Raw genomic sequence first — 23104 nt, 5'->3', positions numbered from 1 at the left:
AAGGCCAATTCGAGAGTGACAATCCTTTCCACACTGAAGACAAATACAATCTGTCTCCTGTCCAGCTCCCTGATTTTGCTGGTTTCTGTCACTTATCTTCATTAGAAATGTTTTTCAGGTTCAGCAATACCTGTTTTGAAACTGTCCAGTATATGTCCCTGTCTGAGAAATTGGAAAAAATTCTATAATTATAATAATTATTTACTGGCCTAAATTCTGTTGCTTAATTATACCTGTGGATGACTAACAGCATAACTCATAGTGGCGTCTTGCTTTAGCTAACATCCTTACTTGGATTTTCAGGTGCATGCCAGTCCAGTAAGTTGGTGTGTACTCTACTGTGTTTCCCCGAAAATAAGACAGGGTCTTATATTAATCTTTGCTCCAAAAAACACATTAGGGCTTATTTTCAGGGGATGTTTTATTTTAAAATCATGTAATTCTGGTTGCTGTTGGGGCTTGTTTTGAGGGGATATTTTATTTTTTTCATATACAACAATCTACATTTATTCAAATACAGTCATGTCATCTTCTTCTGGTTGTTGCACAATGGTGGAGGGCGGGGTTTCACTTAACTGGGGCTTATATTCAGGTTAGGTCTTATTTTTAGGGAAACAATGTATTTCAAAATGTTTTTTTCCTAAATGCTCTCCCAGGTGTATATTGTTATGCATCTTAATATGGACCTTTTGAAATAAATAAATGGTCAGATAGCCTTGCATACATGAGTGTAGAGCCAGCATGTCTAAATCCTACTGAAGTTCCAAGACTTAAGAAGTCTACCTCTGTACAGGATTACAGAATCATATAGAACATTTTAAGCATCCTGATATAGACTTTTAGACCAGCATCTTCCACAATAACATATTTATTATAAATATTTCAAAAGGCACTTACCTGCTTTGAGGAACTATAATTAATTAATGTCTTAATGCCCATTAGTAAAAGCTAAAAATTGTTTGCATGTTATGCGCATTGTCACTTAGGGGTGTACTCAGATTTACTCAAATTCCACACTCTACCCACTCTCTCACTCCTACTCTGACTGACCATCTCTCTCAGGCTCCGCCTCTCAGCAACATGAATATGCATGAACGATTAACATAACAAAACATGAACCATTGACATCATAAAGGGGAATGCTACAATGGTCCTTCCAGTTTATAGCATGCTCAGTTGCATGATGAATCTCAGAATCACTGGAAGACCAGGCATGTGATGGGGAGCTTTCAGAACAAAAGAAACACTAACACTATTGTCCTTCTGCTCTGTGAGTGCTGAATAGGATACTGGCCTAAATAATCTCCTGTTCTGTGGTAAAACAAGATTGACATAATAGTTTCTTACAAAGATTTCATTGTTTCTTTCTCATTGTCCACAGGGTAAGTGGACAACTGGAAAACTGAACTGCCCGTTCTGTGGGGCCCATCTTGGTGGCTTCAACTTTGTTAATAACAGAAAAAGCTCTTGTGGCCAGTTTACAAATATCCATCTCTGCAAGAGGCAAACTGACTACCAGGCAACTAGTTCAGTTTTATCACCAATATCACAGCTAAAGTACTTGTCGCTGTGTAGAGTTCATTCTGATTTTAACAAGGAAAGACAGCAGAGTGTGACAGGTGAGACTTTGGAACCTAGAAATCAAAGACATTTATACATGGCCAAAAATAACGATGGCTTTGGAAGATTAATGGAGGCACTGTGCCTAGAGGTGAGATCAACCAACTTTGAGATGAATAGTGGAAAATTACACTTTAACGTGTCTAACCCAAAAACAAGTCTTTCAGCTTCGTTGGTTGTGAATGACAGATACACTGTAAAAGCTTTTCACAGAAAATCGCAGAGTTTGGACTTCAACTTCAGAGAGAGGTTTGTCTTGCTGCCTACTTTATATAGAGCTTCGACAATCAAGAGACCTGTTTTCTCCCGGCAACACGAAATGCAGCCTTATAATACAAAGACTCGCTTACAATTAAACCCCAGCAACACAGAGAATTATTTTCACTGCCCGCTTAAACCAGATGCTGGTGGGCTTCCAAAGACTTTTTCAGTTACTTCCTGCAGGGTATTAGCACAAGAGAAGGTTGAATTTAATCCTGGCTTAGCAGCTTCCGAAAACTGTCTCGAGAGTGCCACTGCTGACCAGCAGCTATTCCTATTTTCACCAGAGGGGACTGCAGAAGAATCTAATTTACACCAGCACAGCACGCCTCTTGGTCTTCATCATTCCATGGCAACTGTTGATCAAAAGCTGAGCAAGAGAAAAAGAAAACAGTTGAACAGTTTGAGGAAAAAACAAAGGTGGCAGGAGCAGTGGCTGCAAAAGCAGGTATGTATTAATGTAAATGTAGTATTAGAAGAAATTTGGTGTGATTGACACGGGGAATTGTGATATGCTGGATCAAATTAACAGTAATTTCTGAAAATGCCCTCAGAGCTTTTAAAAATAAGGGTGAGCAATAGTATTTTAGAGTTGCTTGTCATTTTCCCTACAGTCAGCTTCCTTTTTTTCTGTGTTGCAGACATATCTAAGGTAGCTTGGCAGCTGTAATCATGATATATCAATTTAAACATTACAACAAGCCATAGTTAATTTGGATAATGGCTTTCAAACAACTTCCTACCCATAGCCAAGACACCCACCCACAATGTCTCCCCTCACTCCATGAAGAAATGCCACCTACAGTCTATGCTTACCTACCTGATTGCTTATCAGGGATAGGGATATTGACAACAGTGTTGCAAACTGAGGCATGGGTGGGAAAAGATGGGATAGCGGTGACAGGGCCCTTTGGCATGCAGGGAGGTGTAACAGTTTACCATTCCTGGCACTCCACAGCCTAAGGCAGTGACGGCGAACCTTTTTGGGCCTGAGTGCCCAAACTCGGGGGGGGGGACCCAGCGGGTGGCGGAACTGGAATTGGTGGCGGAAGGGAGAATCTCAAGCATGGAGGTGCCTCGAGGCTCCACTCCAGATCCATTGCCAGCTGCTCCGGATCCTGGCCTGCTGCCTGTCGAAACGCCAGCACCACAGCTACAGCCACCTCTGCAGGTTGGGCTGCGGGGGGGGGGAGTGGTGATCCGGCAACTGGGGGGGGGGAGTAGTGATCCGGCGACTTACGGCTTGTGTGCCAGCAGAAAGGGCTCTGTGTGCCGTAGGTTCGCCATTGCTGGCCTAGGGTGACCACCTCACTGAACCTAATGGTCGGTGGCTATACAAACCATGACTTGTTGATCTTTACTACCTAATATGTGCCAAGCCATATTTAGGTGTTCTTACTATGGTTTGTTGTACTGTCTGGATAAAATTATTGGCTGGAGGAATAACATCTCTGTAACCCTTTTGTAGTATGAAACAATGCTAGTAGAGAAGGAATAATGTTTTTTATGTTATAAGATCTTACAGCCTTGAAGTTTGTACTTCTATGAGCAAACATACTATGTGCTAAAGGACAACTGTTGTTTGCTTAAAACCAGTTCTATATACATTTAAGTCATAGCCTACCCCCCCCATCCCACATTATTTTCAGTCATGGGCATTCTTCACCTGAAAATCTAAATTGATAATGAAATCTTCAGTAAATCAGATGTCCACTTAAAAGACAAACCCTGTTCCTGTAGTGCACTTTTTATATCTAGTGCACTACAGGATACATTTCTATGCTATATGGAGTAAAACACTGTTTATTCTATACCACAGCTTTGTATTTGCTTGACAGCCAGCAGTGTAGTACTGTGTAGTATCATGGGATGTGGTGATACACAGACATAGCACCTAGGTTGACTGTTTATTTGGAGGTACAATACTGTGCAGAATGTTAAAACACTTTCCTATGAAATAAAGCCAGTTATCCCTAGAGATAATTTCATGTACAGAATATGACTGAGGCAATCCATGGAAACAGTCCTAATTTCCTAGAAGTTCATCTCGAAATCACAGCTCATCAAAATGTGTTTCCTAATCTTGGGTCAGTTCAGAAAATGCATTCAGATACAATATGTCTTTAAATCAGACGCATGCTGTCCTACACCATTCTGGGAAAATAATATGGCATTCCCCTAACTGCTAGTGCTTTTGAGAAGCTTTGTACTACTTAAAGCAAGTGTGGCCACATATGTTCTGTCAGGGCTACATTTCATCTTAAGAAAATGAAACAAGGCAGTGTGTAAAGCAGTTTGAAGTGTCACAGACCATACTCTGTGATTGAGTCTCATGTGAATTTTCCTACCAGCTTTTTTTAATGCAGCATTTGATACTTCCTAGCCATTTGGGTAAGTCCTTCTCTTCCTAAAATATGGAACACATATTTATTTGTACAAGAACAACTTCCTATTATTCCAGTGATACTTGTGTCTTCCATATATTGGCTCCACTATGTCATTGAGAATTTCGATAATTTATTTTAGAGTTGGCTCATGTACAGTGTGCTTCTGTTGCAGCTTCCTGCTTCCTCTAGTCAGCTTGGTTTTTTACCTTTTTGCAAAGCTATGCAAATAAGTAATCATATGCCTTAAAACAACAGTTTTTCAGCAGATAGTACAAACAGTAATTGGATCAACATTCCTTTCAGCTTCTCTTTATTAATTCCCATTAACATTCATTCTTAAATCTTTCTGACTTGATAAAGGTTACATGCTTTTCCTCCTTGGACTGCAAGCAATAGGTTTATAAAAACACATTTCCATATGTTTTACATTAATGTGCAAATTAAATACTGGGCATTAAAACACTCAACAGGTAGGTGTATTACAGTACCTTGATATTGCATTAACAGAAAATACACCTGTACATTTTGTTTGCTTTTCCAAAGCACTAAAGTCCAGCTTCTATGCTACAGTTATGCTTTATAAACCCCTTGTAGAAGGGGACTCCTCAGTAAGAATATAATACTGTACAGAAGTGTAATTTTTTAACAGCAGGGGGCACCAGATTTCCTCTAGCTACAAAACAATGCAATACGGCAAACTTTTTATGAAGGAAAGTAGTATATTATAGTATGGTGTTTTACGTTCATAGGATGTTTTACAGATTAAAATAGTAACCCTCTGTATATCTGAAGATTGCAGGTTTTGAACACAATAGCGGTACACTTTGCTATTGCTGCAGCTCAGAGTCTGCCAACATTTCTATAAGTTGTCTCTTGTGGCTGATTCTATTATATATCCATATTGAAAATTGCTTTTGTGAAAATCTTGTGATAAATGGAAGCAATAACTCTGTCTAGGAACTGCTTTTCTGCCTCCTTAATATTTGTACCATTTGAGTTTAAAATATTTCTGGTAAAAAGAAGATTATTAGGATTTAGAAGACTGTTACTGAAAAAAATAACTAAATGATGTAAATGATACTTGAGTTCTTTGTCATGTGACACTACATCGCTTCATAATCATATCTGTGCTGTTTACATCTTCTTGGCTTTTAAAATATGAATACAGCCAATTGAATATGTGTCATCTCCTGTGATAACATTGGTGTTACAGTGCAAAGAGCACTTTTAATCTTTTACAAAATTGTAGAGGTATTTCCTTCCCAAGTGCTTAAAATGGAGTGGTTATGACACCCCACAAGGAGTATTAGAGTTCATTGAATGGGGGAGGGGTGTAAGTTCAGTTTAACCTATGACCTAATTATAGAATAAATGAGTTGAAAGGGGCCTAGAAGGCCATCAAGTCCAACTCCTTGCTTAGCATCTCATCATGCCCTGTTCCCCTGAAAATAAGGCCTAACCTGAAAATAAGCCCTAGTATGATTTTTAAGGATGCTCGTAATATAAGCCCTACCCCAAAAATAAGCCCCAGTGAATTAAAACCCCACCCTCCACCATTGTGCAGCAGCCAGAAGATGGCATGACTGTATTTGAATAAATGTAGATTGTTCTACATGGAAAAAAATCCCCTGAAAGTAAGCCCTAATGCATTTTTTGAGCAAAAATTAATATAAGACCCTGTCTTATTTTCGGGAATATACGGTAGTTTCTTCCCTCCCCCCAAGCAATATTGACTTTTCCAGTAAATTTTGCTCAGCTCTTACAAATTAATGATTATGGCATTCTTTATTGAGACAACCTGCCTCATATTAGGTGTTCCTTTCTTCCCAATGCCCTCCCCCATACTATATTTTAAGTTGGATTGTTGTGCTCTGTTGCTTTAAAATGTGTCTTTAGTATTAATTTTATTCACAGTTTTAATGTGATACTTGTTTTGTTGCTGCTTAGTCGTTAAGTCGTGCCCGACTGTTTGGACCAGAGCAGATACTTGTTTAACTCCTTTTAAATATTTGTATATTTACTGTTTTTAGCTTCTAAATATTGCCCTTGTAATGTTGTTAGCTGCCTTGGGTCCTTTTAAGGAGAAAGGCAGGGTAAGAATATTTTAAATAAATAAATAAGTGAATAAGTGAATAAATAAGTAAATAAGTGAAAGATATGATAGGTTCAGTTTACTTACTTTTGCTCTAGTGAACAGGCTTGATTCGTTTGAGTGTCCACTTTTCTGCCTGTCTGGATATCTGTGGAATCAGTAAGGCTCTCCTCCAAAACAACATTTCAAATGAATTGATTTTTGTTCCTATTTTTCTCCACTGTCTTTCTTTCAGATAGTATGGGTAATTTTACCTTGGTTTCCAGTGACAATCTTTACTGACTCCAACCTCTCCCTTTTTTATTTCAAAAGCTGAGGGTACATCTTTTGGAAAACATGTGCACAATATGTTTGTAGAGGGTTTTGTTTGGGTTTTTTTGTTTTTTGTTTTTTGTTTTTTTGTTTTTCGTTTTTGTCAGATATAGCTTTTCTTCCTCAGGTTGCCTACCCCATGGAAAAAGTTTGGAAACTGGAACATAGCTTGCTAGTTTGCATTCTGCAAAGCAGGCATGAAACATTAGTTTAGCGGAGAGGTTACAGAATGCTATGTAAAACATGGCACCCTTTTTCCTCCTGGCAGTTCAGGCACAGTACTGTGTAGCAATATCGAGCTGTTTCCTGGTATTTTGAGTCATGGATACAGAAGCATAATATCCTACATTAATAGTCTTTTGAAGAATTGAATTTGTAGATTAGACCTGGGGTAGATTTAATAATCAATTTTAAACTTAGTTCCACATGTGTATTTATACTACAATCAATTCTATACTGTATGTGTACTCTGAAATAAGTCACATGGAGCTCATTGGAGCTGGCTGTCAAGCAGGTGGGTGTAACACTCGAGTCTGAGTTAAGTAGATACCAGACTTCAGTAAGTATAAGTTGTCCTCCCACCTCACTTTAAAGGACAGAACTTTTATGTTGTTGAACATTTGTGAAACTGAGCTATAAAAAGGATGAAGACCATCTGAAACACTGCAGTCAGTTTAGTGGAGTTTGATTTTCTCTCTAAAAGGAGAAAACACACAGGGTAGAAATAATTTCTTTGGCAGATAGTGGCTGGAATCTTGTTCACGTGAGGTTTCTGTAAGTTGCCATACCCAATTGCAGCTAATTGATGAGGACACAGTGCACATATAGATGTGTAGTTAACCACATGTTGAGGCATATGACCAAGAGACCTTCTGGCATCTCATCAGTTAATTGCAGTTAGTCATGGCAAGTTATGGAAACTTTATACATAATAAGGTTAGCTGAGGTTTCTCATACAGAAAAAAAAGTCAATCATCTTTTTTTACTCTTGTGGCATAATACTCAATTCGCTACAAGTTCTTCCCTCCTCTTTATATCTGCTGTTCCCGCTTCTATCTCCACCTTCTTCTTCCACTCTATTCCTGCCGTTTTTCCCTGAGTTCCTTCAACAGTTGACTTCTGTATTTCTCCTTTTATTTCACGTGTATCTGTCCCTCGCCGCTCTGTTCTCTTGGGAGATGAGGCGGGCAGGGTCTGTATCTCTTTCTCTGTGGTAAGGGGAAGGGACGGCACTCCAGCAGAAGGGCTACCACTCTCGCCCCCTGTCTCATAGCTCCAACAACTGGAATTTTTTAAAAAAAGTATTTACTATTTGTTGGATTATTCTCCATTATATAGGTAAGAAAGCTATAAATGAATGTTTTCCCTTGCATTTGGTTTTCTGTGAGAAGGAATGTTTGGATCAAAAAGGGTATTTTACTATATGACCCACAGCTAAAACGGTGCAGTCAAGACACTAGAGAGAACTTGTCTTTAGTGCAATAAAGGGCAAAGGAATTTTGTTTGCTTTATTCAGTGTAAATCCAATGATAATAGCAAATATTATGATCAAGACCTGGAGTAGAGGACATGTAGTCACCAGAAATGTAGCCTTGTTTGCCAAGAAGCCAAGGGAAGGGTAAAAAGGGAGGCCAGGTAATCAAGAAGAACAAATGATGGCCAGAAAATGCTGACAGCACAAAATAAAATTTAACCTATGTGAGGGAGTAATCCAAAAGAGTGCCTGAAGATTGCCTGGTAAATGGAGTTATAAAGTGGGGAATCAATATACAGTAGCTGCTACTCAGTGCTTGGTATATGGAAGAATTTGTTTAACTTGGAGTTCTAAAGAAGTCTAAAGGAGAATGTTCTAAAATAGCTGTCCATCATTCCAAGAGTAAGAAGTTCTCAGTGAGGACTAGAAGAGAAGGAATAAGGAGTGACAAGATTGATGACTATAGAGTTTTGTCTTTAAAAGTAATGTTAAGCTACTGAAGCAACTGAAAAGATTTATCCAGAAGTAATAGTCTACATTATGCTCATTTTAAGGGATTGATTCTTTAAAAATTTAAATTTGGTGTAATCTAAGTTGATGCATTTCTGATCCATCTGCTACATGAAATTATATTTAAAACATAAAAAGGAATTCTTAAGCCTCGTTACAGTTCTCAGGCAAAGGTAGTAATTAAACAAAAGTACAGTAGTAAAAGTAGTATTGTATCCATAGTTTCCCCCACAACCTAAAGATGACCCTGAGTCAGGGCAAAATTTTTACTTATAGGCATTGTAAGAAACTGTCTATGGGGTTATCCCAGTGGAATGTTTTAATGGATTTTAGATTTTTCCGTTACTTTTTTATTTTGTTAATTTTTTTGTAAATTTTACCTTGACACCATCTTTGAGTTCATCTGAAATCAACATGCAGTCCTGTTTGACTGCAGCAGAGGCAGATGTGCTGGTGGATGTGAAACACTGCTGTCTGGGTTCTTTTTAAGGAGGGAACCGGGATAAAAATATTTTAAATAAATAAATAAAATGTTATTCCCTTAACATGACGGCAGAATTGGAGCAGTGCAGTAGATGGATCTAACGTGGTTGCTTCTTGCCCATAAAAGCTATGCCGTGCTCTGTGTGGTTTAACTGCTAACAAATTTATTCTGTTATTGTATAATCTTTTTTCATATTGGCCTTCTGTACCTAGTTTCTGACAGATCAGACAGTCTCTGAAACATGAGATTATACAGAGACCATAGAGGAAAAAGCAGTGTTGCTTATATTCAGCTTTGTTCTCCAGGTGTCCTCTGTGCATATTTTCCTTCCTTCCTTCCTTGTTTCAAGGTCATTTTTCAAAGTTACATAAATTTGGGGCTCAATATCATCACTAAGGAAGATACTTTATCCTTTAATCCCTTTTTTCTTATAAGGAATGAAAGAGTGTACTAAGCAAAAGGAAACAATAATGGTTGATCAGACTTTTAAGACCTTTCATATAGCATATAGTAAGTACATGAAAGAATGGTAGTTCTATGTAACTAATCTTATTTTCCTTGCTGTCCTGTTGCATTAAGTTTTCCATTCTTCCTATTACCAAAGAGCAGAATCACGTGAGCTAAAAATACATTGGGATGGATATTCCCATCTCTTTTACTGTAGAAAGCTTGGTTTTTTTGCTCGCTGTCCTAAATTTATATTTGTAGTCACTTCAGGTAAAGCCAATATTGTCTGCTTACTGCTGCAAAAATATGATTTTCAGAATGCAGCCATATGCTTAAATGTTTGTGTTTGGATGTTTTTAATTATAGAAATTAAAATATAATTTTTATATTAAGCTTTGTTTTATTTTCTTTAATTTTAGGCTTTATGAAACATTCACAGTCACTTCGTAAAAAAAGAAATAGTATAATGAGATAGTGAAGAAAATGCACACAAATTACAGATTTTTTTTTTTTTGCAAAAGTAAGGACAGAGCAGCTGTTGTTTGTGTTGAATCCAGAAAAGTTTGGGTTTATCATTTTTAAGGATTTAAAACCTAAAATCCTAGTTAAAAGGCATCAACAAACCTATTATTATCTGCATTTGTACAACAGCTTTGACAAGAAAAGGCTATCTTTAGATATGAATCGTGTCTTGTGGCTAATTTTCATAGACCATAGAAGATGCAGATAACTCTTCTAAAGATGTTTCAGATAGAATCCTTAACATATTTCACACAAGATTACTTTAGAACACCCAAAATTGATGTAAAAATTCAGGCCTGAGTGTGTAGTTTGTGGACCATACATAAGCTTTGGAAAGGTCCCTGTAGTATAGTTACCTACCTACCTACCTATCTGTTTGTTTTTTTGTTTGTTTGTTTGTTTGTTCGTTCTTTCATTCGTTTGCCCACCCTGCCTTTCTCCTTAAAAAGAATACAAGGCAGTTTACATAATTAAAAGATAATATTTAAAGCTAACAACAGTAAGTATACAAATACTAAAAAGGATCAAACAAATACCACATTTAAAAACAGAAAGCAAAAGCAACACACACAAAAACACAGTCAAAGCAGTAAGGCACAGCAATCCATTAAAAAAATCCCACTCACTGAGGGAAAGCTTGCCTGAAGAGAAAGTTCTTTGCTTGCTTGCAGAAAGAGCAAAGATGGGGCCAGCCTGGCCTCCTGTGGGAGTCAGTTCCAAAGTCTAGGAGCATGATGTTTGTGTGAATGACCTACAATGATGGTCTCTAGCTGAAACATTGCTCACTAGAAATGTATACATGGTCGCCCTTAGGGATGCACAGTATTCTCAGGCAGTGACTTTTAACTCAGAAATAAGTGGCATGTATTGGATTTATTTCACTTTTTTAAAATTTAAAATATTTTTACCCCACTTTTCTCCTTAGAAATGACCCAGGGCAGCTTGCAATACAGAGTTTTAAAGTGTACAAAAACAATTCTCTGTAAGAATTATTCCAGAAGTTGAGCTATGTCATTCCTTCCTGTCTTACACTGATCATGTTTAGATGTGAAGATACAGAATTTGACAGTGTTTCATCACAATAAAGTGGGATATCTTTTTGTCTCTCTAGGTGAACCTATGGCTATCTTCGTAGCAGAGCTACAGATAACTAACTGCAGCTCATAAAACCCTGTACCATTTGCTATGCTGGCAAGACCTAATGGGAGTTGCAACCTAACAATTACAGTTTCACAAACCTACACTAAATGACTGGAATGAGCTGCTCAGAGATTCTGCCTCATTAAGTCCTCTTTCCACATGGCCACAATTGCCAACTAATTATTTTAAACAAGTCAGCTTCAGTAATAGTCTGGAGGCGGCTTGTTTAAAAATCATCATAGTTAATGTAATCTATGGTTTATCAGTTTAGATGGTATGACAGGTTGTAGTCAAGTGAAAGTACCAGTAAAACCATGCGGGGGAAATGGAAACATGAGGGCCCTCAGCTCATTGGAGATCATTCATGTTGCCCCAAACTATATTTAACATGGTACATGAATCATCTCAGTGAGAAAAAAATGGAACAGCCTTTATCAATAATATCTTGTGAATTAGTCATATTTGTTGTTTTTATGTACCATCAAGTCACTGCTGACTTGTGGCGACCCTGTGAATTAGTAATTTCTTATCACTAACAGCTTTATCAAGTTTTTGTAAACTCAAGGCTGTAAATTCCTTTATTTGTCAATCCATCTCTCACTTGGCCTTCCTTTTTTCCTGTTGCCTCCAACACTTCTCAGCATTATTGCGTTGTTTTTTTTTCAAAGAGACTTCTCATGATGCACCCAAAATACAATAGGCTCAGTTTAGTCATTTTTGTTTCTAGAGATAGTTAGCCTTGATTTGATTTAATGCCATTTGCCTTTCTGACAGCCCAACAAAGTTCCCCTACAATACCACATTCCAAATGAATCAAATGTTGACCTGTCAGCTTTCTTCACTGTCCAGCTTTCAGATCTATACATAGTAATTAGGATTACCATAGAGTAGATTATCCTCACCTCAGACTCCAGTGGCAAATCCAATACACTTGAGGATCTTTTCTAATTCCTTTATAACTGCCCTTTTGAGTCTCAGTCTTTTGGTTTCTTGGCTATAGACTCTATTTGGACCTATGATTTAATTGAGATATAGAAAATGTTGGACAATTTTGATTTCTTCATTTTCAACATTCAGTATTAGTCGGTCTCATACTTGCCAATTTAACTCATTTCTTACTGAAAACAGGAGTTAAAGTATGTTGATTACATGTTACTTTAACGAGAATATCAAATGCAAACTAGCTCTGCCAGCAGGTCAGAATATCAAAACTCTGTTTAGATTAGAAATCTTTCCCATTTATGTTTGATAGCAACATACATAGCTTGCTATTTGTTTTGTACTTTTTTAAAACAAAAAAAACCCCACAAGAATTAGGTCAATATCTTGATGTCTCACTCATTTTAGCATTACCAGGATTCACTCTGAGCTGATTTAGAAGTCATTGTTTTGATTGTGATGATTGGAATCGCTATAATAAATTAGTAAGTTAGCTACATTTGGCAGGTATGGGTTTTATCTCTTGGAAGACAATGTACATTATGTTATGGAGTTGCTGTCTTCCTTTTAAAGATACAACAGCATGAATGAATATTTGATGTAGTATCCATATAAGTTAACATCAGTTACAGGAAAATTGGAATCTCAAGTTAAAATGAGTTATGTGGAAAAAAAATGCAAGGTGCATATTTCATTAGATTGTACTTTAAAATTCCTATTGGTGATAGTCACTGTCAGATCAGTTGCTTATATTTCTCACTCATCTGAAACATTCAGAGAATTTTTTAATTGAGGAAAAAGTAGTTTCAAATACCATCCGAATACAGGTGGTAGCCACAGTATTTCTGATTAATTATATTCTGGGTTCTGCTTAATTGAGAACAGGGATGGATATAAGCTGAGCTGCTAGAGAGACCTTGGCTAACAAACATAGTCAAGAGAACAAACCATCTATCCTAGGGGAAAAGAGTGTGTTCCTGCAGTTTGGTCAACTGCTACCCTTTCCCTGGAGCATTCCTGCCTCTGGAACCTCCATCTGAGTGTGCTGCAGAACCAGATCTCTTCTTCTGCAACCCGGAATTCTCCCTTGGCCCACCTTGGAACTACTCCACCTCTGGAGACAGGGATATAAACTGGGCTGCCCCTTTGGTGGGTGGTGGTGGTCATGAGAGCAAGTGCTTGCCCTCCTGCTCAAAACAGCAGAGGAAGAAGAGTTCAACTGCTACTCAGTAAAGACCATCACCAGACACCTGGCAATAATTCCATGGGTTCCAGGTTGTGAGAATAACTGATTTTATTACAGTACAACTGAAGAACTAACAGGAACATTGTCCTTAACTTCCTCTGGGAGCATCCTGGAGGATTAGGTTCCCTACACTAACCCCCAAGGAATATCCTGTTAAAAGGGTCCCCTTCTAAAAGCCACAGGGTGCCCTGGGAGTCTTGGTCTCTGAAAACAGGAGGAGAAGGATGATTCCCAGCCCTGGTCAGATACCTTCCAATGATGGCTGGTAGAGCCAGACAGAGGATACTGATACCCACTCCTCTGTTTCTCCTAGAGCCTCCTCTGTTACTTGCACTTTCATAGTCTGCACCACAGCTGGGTTGGAGTGGGCATCATTGATCCTGTTGGACAGTGTGGGCACCAAGGTTGTGCTGTAGTTGTGGTAGGCTCCCGGAGTCTTGGCCCCCTGGTCCATTGTTGGTGGCTTCTTCCTTTAGCCAGTGGGTGTGGGTTGGGGACTTCAGCATGGGACTCCTCTTCTGAGTCACTCTTTATCAACCAAGGCACAGAACTGGAGATCCCATTGAGGATGCTAGCAGTTGCCCGCTTGCAGCCAAGAAGATGTATCTGGGAGTGTGCAACTATGGGGAAGTGCAAGAGTCACTATTCAAGTAATTCCTGGCAGGGAGAGATACAGTAGGAGATGGCCATTACAGGGCAAGGAGGACAGACCATTGGCTCCTTTCCCTTTTCTCAGGTTGGAATCTAGCCAAAAACACCAAGGCAACAACAAAAGTAAACTTTCAGACTAAAAATCCTTGTTAATGCCAAGTCAGTTGCAGGAAAATCATCCAAGATTTGATTCCAAGAGAAGGTACTGATCTGGCTTTTATCAGAGACCTTGAAAGAAGAGAGGAGAGTCTGTCTTACCCAATTCTGCCCACCATACTGTTCTGTGGTAGAAAAAGAAAAAGGCACAGCAGGTTAGGGCTGGAGGGCATGGAGCATGGAAGTGGCATGACTGCAGTCTATACAAACTCAGTCTCATGAAGCAGATGATCCGTCCAGCAGTTGGCCAGTGTTGCATACTAAGTGTGGACACTACTGGGATTCTCTGGTGTACTGTTCACCCCACCGCACAGTAGTCTCCCTTTCTAAGCCCTCTGAGTTTCTAGTCTGGCATTAAACTTCCCCAGGTTTCTTGTTCCGAAGGACTTTGGCTGAGGTTGATCAGTCAAGAGTGGCTCAGGATTTCATGTCTGCCATGACAACCATGAACCAGTTTGTAGCTGGCTTCTCACATGTAGCAGGGCATATATTGGATCTGATATTTTTGGCAGGTGCAGTTAGTGATCTGAAGGTGCAGAAATTACATATGACTCTGTTATGAGCAGTCAAACAGATTTAGACTGGTAGTTGCTGCGAATTTCTGCAGCGGTGGTAGACCAATTTATATGGTCTCCCCAGGCTTCTAGTGGATTTTGATCATTTCCTGAAAGCATTTGGGGAGCTTTCTACGTCATATATCAGTGGTACTGTTGAAGCTCTATCATCCCTAGGGCTTAACCAATTGGTGGAATATGGAAATAGCAAGTGCAGTTGACACTATCACTCCTAAGCAACCCCTCACAACTTGTAAAGCTGGATCAGCTCCTTGGTTTAACATGAATCTGAAAGCAGTGATACAGAAGGGGTGGAGACTAGAGTATCATTGGAAGACAATTCAGGATGAATTAGATTGTAAACTTGATGTTATCTAGTTGAAAAGGTTCCCGGAAGAGGGAAAGACTGCTAAGAAAGCCTATAACTCTGCTACTGTTGCATCCGTATGTAGCAGAGCAGTGGTGCATTTTGGAATTGTGCAAGGCCTCTCACTAAGGTGCTGGGGAGAGGGTGCCAGATCAGTTGGTTGCTGTTTCTAATTGTATCTTTTATTAATTTTACTAGTTTTAGTGTATTTACTTGATGTTAATAGTTTTATAATGGGGTTGGTTTATGATATTTTAGGTATATGTGGCAGCTTAGAAACTTCTTAAAAAAATAAAAACAGTTAAAATTGATTAAAATTTATTAAAGCCATGATTAAAATACTCTAGACCCCAAGCTAATTAAACGAAGCTGTTAAAATCTAAGCCACCTAGATCCATTGATTCCAGTGGGAGTAAATCCTCTTAAAACTATATGGTTGTATTTAAGCTCAACAGATTTTTTTGCTTCATTTGTTTTATTTCTAAGTGTATTTTTAGTTAGCTATAAAATTACAGCATCTTCATGTCTAATAATTTTGGGAAAATGTACAAAAAAAAGAATCAGAACGTAGAAACTGGTGTGTAATATCCTGACATAAATTAGCAATTTAAAGGAAACCTTTTAAGTGTTCTATTTTTTTCTTCTTCTGAGTAAATTAGCTTCAGTCATCTTTGGTAGAGCAGAAACCATCAGTCAGGTCATGGTGTGATGTTTTACTCCAGCATGAGCATCATTATTCAGATTATGAAGATCTTCATAAAAGCTAATTTAATCATTTGTACTAACCTTACTCAGTCCTTGCACTGTTAGCTTTGCAGACATTTGAAATAAACAAGACCAAGAAGCTCATTCTCCCTGTTCTGAGATGGTGCAACAATACATCAGCTAGAAAATCTCTACACACTGACCTGATAAACTGAAATTATCTCACAAAACCTCCAACTGTTATAGCTAGAAAGACCTGTAATATTTGGTTATTGCCAAAGTGAATGCACAGTCAGGTATTCCAGCCTGATAAGATGACAATACAGTGGTGCCCCGCATAGCAACGTTAATCCGTTCCAGGATTAACGTCGCTATACGGAAACATCGCTAAACGGAACAAAAAAGCCCATAGAAACGCATTAAAACATGATTAATGCGTTCCTATGGGCTTAAAACTCACCGTTGAGAGAAGATACTCCATAGGGCGGCCATTTTTGGTGCCTCTTAAGCAAGGAATCCGTCCAGAAAACAGCGGCGGCCATTTTGAAACCGCCGATCAGCTGGCTTACCCCCACCCCAGTCCCCGCTGACAGCGCAGCCGGGGCTTGCCTTTCCTTCCGGCTCCCACCCACCCCAGTCCCCGATGCCGGGAGGAGAGCGCGGCCGGGGCTTGCCTTTCCTTCCGGCTCCCACCCACCCCAGTCCCCAATGCCGGGAGGAGAGTGCGGCCGGGGCTTGCCTTTCCTTCCGGCTCCCACCCACCCCAGTCCCCGATGCCGGGAGGAGAGCACGGCCGGGGCTTGCTCTCTCTCCTGGCTTCCCTCCACCCCCGTTGCCGATGCCGGGAGGAGAGTGCAGCCGGGGTTTGCCTTTCCTCCCGGCTTCCCCCCACCCCAGTCGCCACCGCCGATGCCGGAGGAGGGCTGGGAACACCTGCCCCCGCCGGTCAGCTGGGGGAAGGTACTGTATGGGGAAAAATCACAAAGCAATTTTTCCCCATAGAAAACATCGCAACGCGATCGCAAAAGCGATCGCAAAATCTTCATCGGTATGCGGCTTCGTCATTAAACGAGTCGCCCATTAAGCGAGGCACCACTGTATTCTGTAATCAATACAGCATCTCACTAGAGAGGACTGTGTGAATTGTTCATATTACCTGCTGGTAAGCAGAGCATTCTATGTGTGACTAATTTAGACTAATGATATATTTAAAAATGATATATTTAAATAGCAACCATCTGAGGACAGTTATAAGTGTTCCTTGCATATGCATTTATAAAACTTTACGTATACATGTCTGACTTTGACAAAGACCAGATAGATTTTTTTTTAATTATGGTTACATCTCTCTACATTTTGAAATGATTCAGGCATTGAAATTAGAAACAGACCAATTTTAAAGGAACAAGGACTTTTGTTATTTGACATGGTAACACACTAAAAGCTAAACATGGTGTTAGTGTTGCATATTTATGTACATAGAACCAAATGAAAACTGTTATACTGTACGTATTTTGGAGGAAAGTCAGCTAGTGGTTTTAATGGATTCTTTGTAATCTTATGTATATAAAATCCTATATAAGCATTTGTCTTGTCAAATTGTAACAAGTTAAATCCAGATTGTATAAGTGATTCTTTAGTCCAATTTGAATAATTGAAACTAATCAATGGAGCTAAACCATCATTACTAATTTAATCTGGACCCAACCCAAGTGTTACCTGGCTTCTGACATTTATAATCACATGTTCAGTATTCAGATTGGCAGCAATGAAAATGTACTCAGTTCGTAGTAGTCTCCCTGAGCTGGGACTGCAAAAAAAGATACTTCTACAAAATAGAAAATAAATTCATAATTGATTTCTACGGAAAACTGAAATCATTCTGCAATGTATGTAACTGATGTTAAATTTTTCTTGCTTTTACTCCATTTCAATTACTAGCTATTTCAGTGTTAAAATCATGTGTATTATCTATCATACTCTAAATCTGAATTGTAATCCTGTATAGTGAGTGGCCCATCTACACATTTCATGAACTTCAATAGCACTTCTCTATTTTAAGTGACAATATTTCCCCCTCAAAAAACTATTCCATTAGTAAGAGCCTGATGTGAGGCACAGGGATTTAGTTCTGGTTAAAAGTAACTGTGGTGCAGTGACATGGAACTTCTTCAAGGCTGATGTAACCCAGTTTCCCTATCTGGTCAGCAGAAGCTTCCACTAAACCACTGAGGTTAGCAATTTGAAGGATCACTGCTGTTATCTCCAGTCAGTGATTAGAGATAACAGTGAAGACCCCCCTGTACGCTGCTACCCAATCACAATTAAAAGGATAAGAAGTGAGTTAATAGTGATGGTCTTGTTCTCCACCCCTCTTTCTGGATTCTGCAGGGTATATGGGGTCAAAACATTCGTCAGGGCTACACCAATTGTCAGCCACCAACCTTGCAACTAGTCAGTTGAAGAGTGAATAGCATAATAAGTTAGGAAACTAGAGAACTGGGTTTAAATTTATTTATTTACTAAACTTATATACCGTCCATCTAAAACAGGTCTACTCTGGGCGGTTTGCATAAAACATAAAAAACAAACTAAAGGTAAAATCTGAGTTAATCACAGAGTCTAAGATGGAAAAAGAAAGGGAGGGAAAAAGAAAAGAAATAGGCTAGGTGATGGCTGTAAGGAAGGCCTGCCTATACGGCCATGTCTTCTAATTGGTCTTGAAGGCCCTCAGCGAGGAGGCCAGGCAGATCTCTGCAGCTAAGTTGTTCCAGAGGCGAGGGGCCACTGCCGAGAAGGCCTGATTTCCAGTTTTTTCCCCCACTGGGCCTCTCTTGGCGCTAGGCCCCCTCAGCTGTCTGGCCTGATTAGAACGGGTGATATGGGTAGAACTAGGTGGAAGAAGGTGCTCTGCCAGGTATCAAGGGCCTAAACCATTTAAGGCTTTATATGTAAAATCCCCTGTGGGCCATGGAAACTCACTGGAGAAGGGGAATGGAAGTGATAAAACCACTTCTTAAAGATCTCACCTTGAAATATCTATTAAACTTGCTGTAAGTCAGTTCCAACTTGACAGCACATCACAAATAGGGACAGAGTGGCAGAGAGAGGGGGGGGAGCCAGGAATAGTGTAAGAGCATTGTTGCTGGGGGTAGAGGGTGTCAAATGCAGCAACTGCCAAGGGACAAACCAAAACATGCCAGAATCAATAACACCGATAATATGCCTGGTCCTTCATTTTAATTTTTTCCCTTCATTCAGTCATTCCTTTTTTTTTCACCCTTGTAACACATTTTCTAATAATAACCACTGCCAGTAGCTTGAGATCGGCGTCCAGTGGAGCCACCAACCCGGCGGCTTCCTTATCCAGCATTTGGAAATTGCTAAGCATGCATCATCTTAAAGAGGTCATTTTCATGAACTAATGTAGAGTTTATTGTGTGAATTTACTTCTTTAAAGGGAAAAAAACACTTCTTCCCAGGGCAACTGCCAGTAGCTTCACTGAGAGCTGCATTCCCTAATGTCCCCCATCTGAAAAATATAATCTTTCCAGTAAACATTTATATGGGAACTAGTAATGTCTGTTTGGCCGCCTTAGATATGGATTCCAATAAATGACACCCCAGATAGAACATGAAGTGATCTAGAGGGATTAGTGCAGCTGCACAACAAAAAGCATTGAAGTGATTCACTGTTTAACAGTGTTAATGATGCTGAATACCATCAGAATTTTTGCTAAGCACTAAAGCAGGCCTATATGGAAATTGCTGTGGCTGATATCATTCACGGTCACTGCAATGAGACTTAGAACAATAGTGTGACAAGTGCAAGCTGTTGTAGAAAATTCTTTCAGGAAATGGCAGAAATGTTTTTTTTAGAATGTTCAGCATGGGGGTTCTCTGTTTTTGTCTTAGTGCACCTTCCTTTTTCAAGGAAAAGTGTGTCAGAGTACTCTTGTGTGAAAGCCAGACTGTGTGATCTGCACAGATAGTTGCTGTGCAGTCTGAGACCAAAATGGGCTGACCACAGGAAGCTATGAAGCGGACCCTAGCAGTCATAATGGACCACAAAACGGGTGTGTGAATTGTGTATGCATACAGATAAGCAATAGAATTATGAAATATAAGATGCTGAACCATTAGAATCTCAATCAGCATACTACTTAGTAGGACTTGGGGTGGTAGTGAATTATTGTGTCTGGCCTGCAGAGCAGCAGCAGGCAGTAAGGGCAATACTGTACGTAGTTCCTTGTGTAATGGTTTGGGCCTCTTCATGGATAAATAGCTTTCTCATGTTGCAAAATCTAGATTTAGCACAACAGAGTCTATGCTACAAATCAATAACCAATTTATGCAGCACATCAGCCTCTAGATTCTGCATGTGACACTGCCAAGCTTGCTCACAACAATATCCCAGGCACAAAGAGTCCTGAAACGTGTCGTTTTCAGGGCATCTGATATCCCTGAGTACTCAGAGACCATAGAAAACATGTCTTAGGAGTCCTTGCTGACCAGTGCATGAATCAAAAGGCCAGTTCATATTCTTTGCTATAGGAACTATCAAGGAAATGGTAATCAAGTTGCAATACTGTACAGCCAAAGTAATTCAAGCTGAGGAGACTCTTATTTCAAGTCCAGTAAACACTAATTTCAGCAACTTCACTGTACATCTGTTAGTTCTTGGTACACAATTTTTTTTTAGAACAAGGAAGTCTGGTTCCTATTCCATTTTACAAGTAAAAACAGGAACAAAAGCCTTTTGTTTGTTTAAAATGAATTATTTGGATGTTTGTGTACTATTACTGGGATGGCCAAACAGTTTATTATAAGGGAAACAAATAGAATTCAGTAAGCAAAATGATAGGAATCTATTTCACAAGTTGGAAGAACTGCCATTTATGACATAGAAACTAGATTCTGTAATCTTACTGATAAAAAATTGGTGGTCATCCTTAGAGTGATAGGCTTTGGAAAGATTCCTGTTGCTTAATTTAGCACAGATTAACAAATTTAAAATGCAACATTTAAGTTATATTTGCATTGACCCAAAAGGCCATACTGTAAGAACTTCTTAGCCTTACAGTTACCACATGATTTTTGTTATTTTGCTGCAATAGACCAACACAAAATTTGCTATTTTACTGCATCAGACTAACTTGTGAAAATAAGTAGACACTGATAACTTTAACTGTTACGATGTTCTAAAGCAGGGGTCCCCAACCCCCGGTCTGCGGCCCGGTGCCAGTCCGCGGCCATGGCAGGACCAGGCCGTGGAGAGAGATCTCCCCCCCCGCATGGACTCCCACCCACCCACCCCACATGCACGCACAGCCCGTATGCAGGGGTGCTCCGCCCATCTGTGAGTGCGGCTTGCCCCCCATGCACAGACCCCACCCCCAACCGGTCTGCGATTCAGGAAAGGTTGGAGACCACTATTCTAAAGAAAATACATTTCATTCCCTCCCTCTTTGTATTCCATATCCAAATATAAGGAAATTACTTCTTTGGCTGTTAGCTGTGCTATTTAAGCATGAATTTCTGAAGCTGAAGATGAGAATGCACTATAACAAATATGACATAGCCTGAGGGTGTAGAATCCTCAAATACTCTTATCTAATTACTTTATCAAGGAATCCAGTGCCATTTCTCCAGTCTGCAGTACTTACTCTTTTAGGATTACTTAATACCTTTTGCTCATTGAGATGATGCTGAAGTTCTCTGTTCCAAGAAGAGCTTTTGGAATTCCATTTGAATAATAGACTAAATGCTTCACCTATGCCGTAGGCTATGGGAAAAAACACTGTTGCATTGTTTTATTTCAGCTTGGCTGCGTGTATAATTTACATGTATTAAATACAGAATATATATCTTTTATTGGATATGCCTCTATATATTTTGTAAGAGCAATCACATCATATTATGCACTGAGATTAAAACTAAATCTTGGCCATATGTAGTTTGTTACATACCCTCCCCCAAAATTGCTACCACTGACAGTGCCAAATCCACAATTTGCAAAATAAAATAGCCAAGTTTGGGTCATCTGAGTTGAAACTAATTAAATTTGGCATCAGCAATAGATTTCAGCAGTAAAGAGAAAGGGGGGGGATGTCCATAGGATATATTGAAGGAGAAGATGGCAGGGCTATCCATAGTAGTCCTTATAGAAATGGTACACTGAATTAAGAATTACCAAAAACAAAATACTACTTGGCCGATTAAAACTTCATCTAGTTTCAGAGTCTTTGGATAGGTCATATTGTCAGTTCAGCTCTGCTATTCCTACCACCACCGTTGTGTTCTTAAATTGGGTGTTTAACAGCAAGACTCGACAGCTGTCCAGTAAAATGTTGGCTTTGGGTAAAAATTAGGAAAAAAGAGCATGTTGAAGACTCAGCACTGGGAAACTGAACCTAATATTTAGCTGTGTCCAGGCATTAAACCTGAAAGTCTGCAGGGCTGTAATCATAGTGGGCATAGGGTTTCTCACATTTCTGCCTCTACCTCCCTTCCCTACCTGGAGTAAGGGAAAACTTTGTGTGTTCACACAAATTTCTAGAGAGGTGCTTATAAATGCATTCAGCTGAATATATAAATATAATCTATTTATCTGTCTGTCTGTCTATTTATTTATTTATTTAACTTGTATGCCACGTATACTACTCAAAGGTCTCTGGGCGGCTTACAACAATTAAAATACAATAAAAAGATAAAACAATTAAAATACAATTAAAATAGATACTCTAAAATTGCCATCAGAACCCACAGTTGATATTATTTCGATTAAGACTTCTAGAACAGGAATGTTTTGACCTGGCGCCAAAATGTCATCAGCGTCGGCGCCAGACAAATCTCAGTTGGGAAGGCATTCCATAGTCTGGGAGCAGCTGCCAAAAAGGCCCTTTGTCTACAAGCCATCCCTCTTACCTCCTTGAGGGACAACTCTTTCAAAAGGGCCCCCTGGCTAGATCTTAATTGCCAGGTAGGTTCATATGGAAGGAGGCAGTCATTCAGGTATCCTGGGCCCAAGCCGTTTAGGGCTTTATATGTCAAAACAAGCACTTTAAATTGGGCCCAGGCAGCAATTGGTAACCGATTTACAGTAATTTAATCAGAATCAGCTTGATATGTCCCCTAGTAGCCCCACCACTCACCAGCCGCGCAGCTCAATTCTGGACCACTTGCAGTCACTGGACCGTCTTCAAAGGCAGCACACATAGAGTGCATTGCAATAACC

The 23104-nt window shown here is 39.4% G+C and overlaps 1 protein-coding gene across 6 annotated transcripts in view; it reads left to right on the top strand.

The window, feature by feature from the left end:
* Positions 1-23104, top strand: part of RNF180 (ring finger protein 180) — a 96302-nt gene that overhangs the window by 27419 nt on the left and 45779 nt on the right. For all 6 annotated transcript variants that reach the window (XR_012084525.2, XR_012084524.2, XR_013541186.1 and 3 more), the window contains exon 3: positions 1382-2329. Coding sequence is in view for 3 of the 6 variants with exons in the window: in XM_020783729.3 (XP_020639388.3) it covers positions 1382-2329 (948 nt within the window). In the remaining 3 variants the exon portion in view is untranslated. The remainder of the gene's footprint in view (positions 1-1381; positions 2330-23104) is intronic.

This window comes from Pogona vitticeps, chromosome 2, assembly GCF_051106095.1.
Source record: "Pogona vitticeps strain Pit_001003342236 chromosome 2, PviZW2.1, whole genome shotgun sequence".
In the NCBI taxonomy this organism is placed as follows: Eukaryota; Metazoa; Chordata; class Lepidosauria; order Squamata; family Agamidae; genus Pogona; species Pogona vitticeps.
This window is presented reverse-complemented; position numbering and strand designations above follow the sequence as displayed.